Source organism: Schistocerca nitens, chromosome 2 (assembly GCF_023898315.1).
Source record: "Schistocerca nitens isolate TAMUIC-IGC-003100 chromosome 2, iqSchNite1.1, whole genome shotgun sequence".
Taxonomy (NCBI): domain Eukaryota; kingdom Metazoa; phylum Arthropoda; class Insecta; order Orthoptera; family Acrididae; genus Schistocerca; species Schistocerca nitens.
In genome coordinates, this window is record NC_064615.1 from 836,038,969 (window position 1) to 836,046,321 (window position 7,353).

At 39.8% G+C, this 7,353-nt stretch overlaps 1 protein-coding gene across 1 annotated transcript in view; it reads right to left on the reverse strand.

Moving 5' to 3' along the window:
* Positions 1–5,212, reverse strand: part of LOC126235376 (uncharacterized protein C18orf63-like) — a 165,470-nt gene extending 160,258 nt beyond the window's left edge. Inside the window, exon 1 of the mRNA XM_049944099.1 lies at positions 5,172–5,212. Within this exon, the coding sequence (XP_049800056.1) occupies positions 5,172–5,212 (41 nt within the window). The remainder of the gene's footprint in view (positions 1–5,171) is intronic.
* Positions 5,213–7,353: the final 2,141 nt, after the last annotated feature.

The following is a 7,353-nucleotide window of genomic DNA, read 5'->3' on the forward strand; positions in this document are numbered from 1 at the left end:
GAAAAATATTATAAATGAAGAATAAAAAGGCTGCTGCAAAGGAGCACGAGGATGTAAAGAGCAACTGATAATAGATGCAGAGGTGACATATCAAGCTAAAACCAAACAAAGGTCGCTACACTACGCATACATTGATTACCAAAAAGCTTTTGATAGTGTACCCCACTCATGGTTACTACAAATATTGGAAATATACAAAGTAGATCATAATTGATACAGTTCCGAAACATAGTAATGAAAAATTGGAAAACTACACTTAATATCCAAACAAAGTCAAATAATATCACATCACAGCCAATACAGATTAAGCGTGGAATATACCAAGGAGGCTCATTAAGTCCTTTCTGGTTCTGCCTTGCTCTGAACCCACTATCCAACATGCTAAATAATACAAATTATGGATATACCAACACAAAATCACACATTTCCTATACATGGATGATCTAAAACTACTGGCAGCAACAAATCAACAACTCAACCAATTACTAAAGATAACAGAAGTATGCAGCAATGATATAAATATGGCTTTTGGAACAGACAAATGTAAGAAAAATAGCATAGTCAAAGGAAGACATACTAAACAAGAAGATTACATATTGGATAACCACAGCGACTGCATAGAAGCGATGGAAAAAACAGATGCCTATAAATATCTAGGATACAGACAAAAAGAGGAATAGATAATACAAATATTAAAGAAGAACTCAAAGAAACATGTAGACAAAGACTAACAAAAGTACTGAAAACAGAATTGACAGCAAGAAACAAGACAAAAGCTATAAATACTTATACTATACCAATATTGACCTACTCATTTGGAGTAGTGAAATGGAGTAACACAGACCTAGAAGCACTCAATACACTTACACGATCACAATGCCACAAATATAGAATACATTACATACATTCAGCAACAGAAAGATTCACACTAAGCAAAAAGGAAAGAGGAAGGGGATTTATCGACATAAAAACCTACATTATGGTCAGGTAGACAATTTAAGAAAATTCTTTACAGAACGAGCAGAAACTAGCAAAATACACAAAGCAATCACTCATATAAATACATCGGCTACACCATTGCAATTTCATAACCACTTCTACAACCCTTTAGATCACATAACATCAACAGATACGAAGAACGAAGAAAGTACATTTGGAAAAAGAAAACCCTACATGGCAAGCACCCATATCATCTAACACAGCCACACATCGATCAAGACGCATCCAACACATGGCTAAGAAAAGGCAATATAGACAGTGAGATGGAAGGATTCATGATTGCAATACAGGATCAAACAATAAACACCAGATATTACAGCAAGCATATTATTAAAGATTCCAATACCACAACAGATAAATGCAGACTTTGCAAACAACAAATAGAAACAGTAGATCACATCACAAGCGGATGTAAAATACTAGCAGATACAGAATACACCAGAAGACATGCCAATGTAGCAAAAATAGTACATCAACAACTTGCCATACAACATAAACTAATAAAACAACACGTTCCCACATACAAGTATGCACCACAAAATGTACTGGAGAATGATGAATACAAATTATACTGGAACAGAACCATTATAACAGATAAAACAACACCACATAACAAACCTGACATCATACTCACCAATAAAAAGAATAAATTAACACAACTAATCGAAATATCCATACCCAATACAACAAATATACAGAAGAAAACAGGAGAAAAAAATTGAAAAATACATCCAACTGGCTGAGGAAGTCAAGGACATGTGGCGTCAGGATAACGGTGACATTATACCAATTACACAATCAACTACAGGAGTCATAGCACACAATATCCACCCGTACATCAACGCAATACAGCTACATCCAAATGTATGTATACAACTACAGAAATCTGTAATTATTGATACATGTTCAATTACCCGGAAGTTCCTAAATGCAATGTAACATATACTGTACAGTTAAAAGGAAGTCACGCTTGATCAAGGTCCGCGTCACTTTCCATTTTTAACCAGACATGACGAATGAGAAAGGAAAGAAATAATAATAATAATATAAGATCAAGAAAAGTGCCAAGCGATGTTACTCTTGAAACAGTATGTGAGAGCAAATTACAATTGCAAGATATGGGGCCTCTTTTGCGACCAAATCATTCGGAATGGCATTCAAGTATGCAATGCGAAGTCGAAGAAACTTACGTATTGGTTGCTTGGAAGAAGGGGTTTCAATATTAAATGTAATGTACAACAGAGGTGTTGGAAGAGATATAAGCCGATACAGAAAGCTGCAGATTGGCTTGCTTAGTCTACTGCAGGAATACGTATGATGTTTTGGAGATTGATTGTGATGATTAAATGTGTTGTATTTGTGATTGTGTGATGTCAAGTGCACGCTTATGTAAGATATTAATTTGATGATTGTATCTTGAACTCTTCAGCGAATGTACAATGTTACGAACTTCAAGGTGTGTGCTGAACCTATGGTCGACCTCGGACCTATTAGTGGATAATGTTTTCATATACCTTGCTGAATTAGTGCATCTGAGGACCCTCATGAAGTTTCATTCGCGATAGTGGCTGTACAAAAGAATACGAATTTAATACCTTCAACAAAAAAACAGAGTTATCACTCAAATATCTCGGTTTACATAAGTGCCACTAAGCAATTTAAACTTGTGCAGTCAATTAGCTATAAACACGGACATTTATTTTCTTTTTTCTCAGAGTGGGCTAAGATAGCGTAGAATTACGCTCTGAAGCACATTACTAGAGTTAGTGTTCAGGTCCCGGTCTGTAGTTTTATTCTATCAGGAGTTTTTATTGCTTTTGATGTTTGCACAAGTTTCGTCGATAACTGGTAAGACACACACACACACACACACACACACACACACACACATACATACACACACACACACACACACAGAGTGAGAAGAGAGAGAGAGAGAGAGAGAGAGAGAGAGAGAGAGAGAGAGATACGGACTGGAATGGAAGGAAATATTTTCAGTGCACGGAATGTTTCCCGAATCAGAGAGCTCTTATTGAAGTTAGTTTCCTCTCCATGGACTCATCGTATTTCATCACGAGCCGGGAAAATATCCATCCCAATACAGAGAGAGCATCGTAGTCGTAACAGACCAACGTAAAACTGTCAGAAGTGGGGTCGAACAATACGGCATTCCTCGGTGTTTCCCCCACAGTGGTAGCTTTTACAACCTCTTGACCGCTTGGCAATCCCTGTCCAGTGCGTGTCAGCACAAACTTGTGTCGTTCTCTCCAGAGCCCGTAACGTTATCCAGAATATATTCTCTTTTACGAGTTCGACCACTCATCCGTTAAATTCCCTGCGTTTGTTTTCTGCTCCGAAGGGGATGGTCCGAACACCGTTACCTCCGCCTAGTATGTACCATGAAAATGCTCATCGTGACAAAGAAGGGCTACAACAAGCGTCCTAATTAGCTTTAGAAATACCTTTCACGGATATCTCTAAGCAGAACTGAACTATTTAAGACTGTTCTAGTGATATTTAATAAATACGAAAGTCATTGACATGAGACAGAATACGTTGTGCTTAAGTGAGACAACTAAGCCCAGTACTATCACCCCTTTGCTACAATGCAGCAGTAGTAAGAGTTCAACTTACTGTCGCAAATAATTATTACGTCAGTATCCAATGAGGCCACAAATTGAGCTCTTTGAACGAGAATTATCTCAAAGCGCCAACCCCCTTTTGTCAGAGTCAGCTTAACACAAGATGCTTTAGTCCCAAGTGAATATATATATATATATATATATATATATATATATATATATATATATATATATATATATATATATATATATATATTGTGAATCTGTTACTTTGGCAGTCCCAAACCGAAGCAAGAGAAAACGGCGGATAGTGGTGTAGAGCGAACTGGAACCGATTGTAGATATTGTACAGAAAAAAATATTATTTTTTTGTTCACATTATGACACCAGTAATCAGAGTACCAAGAAGAATTATAGAAAAACTTTGGAAAATGAAGCAACAAGTAGGACGGATAAAGAAAATCGGGGAGGATATGAAAGAGCTAGAATTAACCCTTGACGATATGCAAACCAAAACGGAAAATTTAAATACACTAAAAACGTAAAAGTACGATTTAGATCAAAAACAGACAAACAGCAAACAATAAAAAGGATATTTCCAGCTGAGGAATGACAAAAAGGTTCAGAACGAATGAAATGATACTGGGCAATTCAGAAAGAAAACCTATTAAAGACGATAGTCAGAAAATGATTGAAGTTGTCCAATGAGGCCGGAAAAGATACAACAGAATGTTTGGACTAACTATCACTACCTGAAAGGTCGACTCTTTGCTTTTGAAATTGTCATTGCGGAGTAATGGTGTTGTCTGATACAATGTGAAAATAAGAGCAAGTAAATCAATGTGCATTATCAATGTAAATTGGTACCTCGGTTTTTAATACGATATCCGGACTGAAGCTTATAATAACCATTGACAGTTAAAATATCTGATGTGTATCAAAATGGCAATCTTAACAAGAAGTGAGTTATCGTAGTATCAAAAGGAATCTTCTGGCACTGGATGATAAAAGTACTTCTAAAGAAAATCTCAGACTGAAATTAGGTATGAAGTGACTATTGCACGCCGCAGTTTCGCGACATATGTCGCATTATGTTACATCTTCAATGGTGTTCTTGCTAAGCAAAAGTGTACTGGTATTTTCCTCTACAACACGCACAATGTGTTTAGTAAATAATTACTTCTGTAATGACATGGTTAATTATTTCACAAAAATTTTAGTTTATACATAAGATGTTATGTTTACATAGTTCCCATTATGAGGTAAGATTGAAAATCTAATTGTGGAACAGTTTTATGCTGAATACGAATATACAATGAAAAATCTATTCGTTTCTTTTCTTAAGGTTTTCACATGTCGCAGAGTAGATATCACTGGAATATTCATGTGACTCACATAACCCTGTATTCGGCGAGTTGGATGGCCTTTGATGTCAGCGCACTGCGTATGTTTTTGATAAGCGCTGTACTATAACAAGATGGTGGTTGCTACCTCGTCAGTAGGAAAATTAATTAACAAAGTGAAAAAAAGACGTGTATGACCTGCTAGAAATACGAGCGTAAATGCAGTTTCTCATCGATTAAAACTCACCATCTGCGACAGGCTCTAGCTGTGTTCTTCTCTGGCCCCATTCTCAAGACGGAAAACCTTCAAAGATGACTGCGGAACGGGGTTTCGTCACGAAAGAGAATTCACCTTGTTGAGAATCAGCTTTGTTCTTTTTCACTGGTGGATAGGTGGGTGATGGCCTATGTATCCTCCTTGGGCCTTTGTTGATGTTAAATTCTTTGCAATTCAAACCGAAGCTGAGTGTCTAACCTTAAGAAACTGAAGAGGAAAGGTTCAAGTCCATTGTCTTCCTACCGTCTTCAGGAATCGTTTCCTCTCTAAATATAAAGCGAAAGATTTTTTCTGCCAGCACCAAAGATATCCACTCTCGATGACCCTAGGAAGGACGACGTGATTCTAGGGCAGCCAGGGGAGTATAAATTAACTGACAGTGTGGATTGTGACGTATGGGACGTACTTTCACATAGATCAAGACGTTGCGTGAAACACTGACCCTATACCAGCCTGCCGCAACCTGACAAATTTGTCATGGCACAGCATAGTGTTCAGTCAACCACGGTATGGACTACGAGACAAGGAAGGGAGATTAGGGTTTAATATCTCGCCGAGAATGATGTTCTTGGAACACAAGATCGGATGTTGCTAGGATGGGAAAGGAAACAGACAATGGTATTTCAAAGGAACCGCCTAGCAATTTGCCTGGGGATTTTTAGGGAAATCACGGAAAACTTAAAGCAGAATGGTCGGGCGCGATACCGTACCGTCATTCTCCCGACTGCGAGTGTAGTCTACTACACTACTGGCCATTAAAATTGCTACACCAAGAAGAAATGCAGATGACAAACGGGTATTCATTGGACAAATATATTATACTAGAACTAACTTGCGATTACATTTTCACGCAATTAGGGTGCACAGATCCTGAGAAATCAGTACCCAGAACAACCACCTCTGGCCGTAATAACGGCCTTGATACGCCTGGGCATTGAGTCAAACAGAGCTTGGATGGTGTGTACATGTACAGCTGCCCATGCAGCTTCAACACGATACCACAGTTCATCAAGAGTAGTGACTGGCGTATTGTGACGAGCCAGTTGCTCGGGCACCATTGACCAGACGTTTTCAATTGGTGAGAGATCTGGAGAATGTGCTGGCCAGGGCAGCAGTCGAACACATTCTGTATCCAGAAAGGCCCGTACAGGACCTGCAACATGGGGTCGTGCATTATCCTGGTGAAATGTAAGGTTTCGCAGGGATCGAATGAAGGGTGGAGCCACGGGTCGTAACACATCTGAAATGTAACGTCCACTGTTCAAAGTGCCGTCAGTGCGAACAAGAGGTGACCGAGACGTGTAACCAGTGGCACCCCATACCATCACGCCGGGTGATACGCCAGTACGGCGATGTCGAATACAAGCTTCCAATGTGCCTTTCACCGCGATGTCGCCAAACACGGATGAGACCATCATGATGCTGTTAACAGAACCTGGATTCATCCGAAAAAATGACGTTTTGCCATTCGTGCACCCAGGTTCGTCGCTGAGTACACCATCGCAGGCGTTCCTGTCTGTGATGGAGTGTCAAGGGTAACCGCAGCCGTGGTCTCCGAGCTGATAGTCCATGCTGCTACAAACGTCGTCGAACTGTTCGTGCAGATGGTTGTTGTCTTGCAACCGTCCCCATCTGTTGACTCAGGGATCGAGACGTGGCTGCACGATCCGTTACAGTCATGCCGATAAAATGCCTTTCATCTCGACTGCTAGTGAAACGAGGCCGTTGGGATCCCGCACGACGTTCCGTATTACCCTCCTGAACCCACCGATGCCATATTCTGTTAACAGTCATTGTATCTCGACCAACGTGAGCAGCAATGTCGCGATACGATAAACCGCAGTCGCGATAGGCTACAATCCGACCTTTATCAAAGTCGGAAACGTGATGGTACGTATTTCTCCTCCTTACACTAGGCATCACAACAACGTTTCACCAGGCAACGCCGGTCAACTGCTGTTTGTGTATGAGAAATCGGTTGGAAACTTTCCTTATGTGAGCACGTTGTAGGTGTCGCCACCGGCGCCAACCTTGTGTGAATGCTCTGAAAAGCTAATCATTTTCATCTTCTTCCTGTCCGTTAAATTTCGCGTCTGTAGAACGTCATCTTCGTGGTGTAGCAATTTTAATGGCCAGTAGTGTAACCAATGGG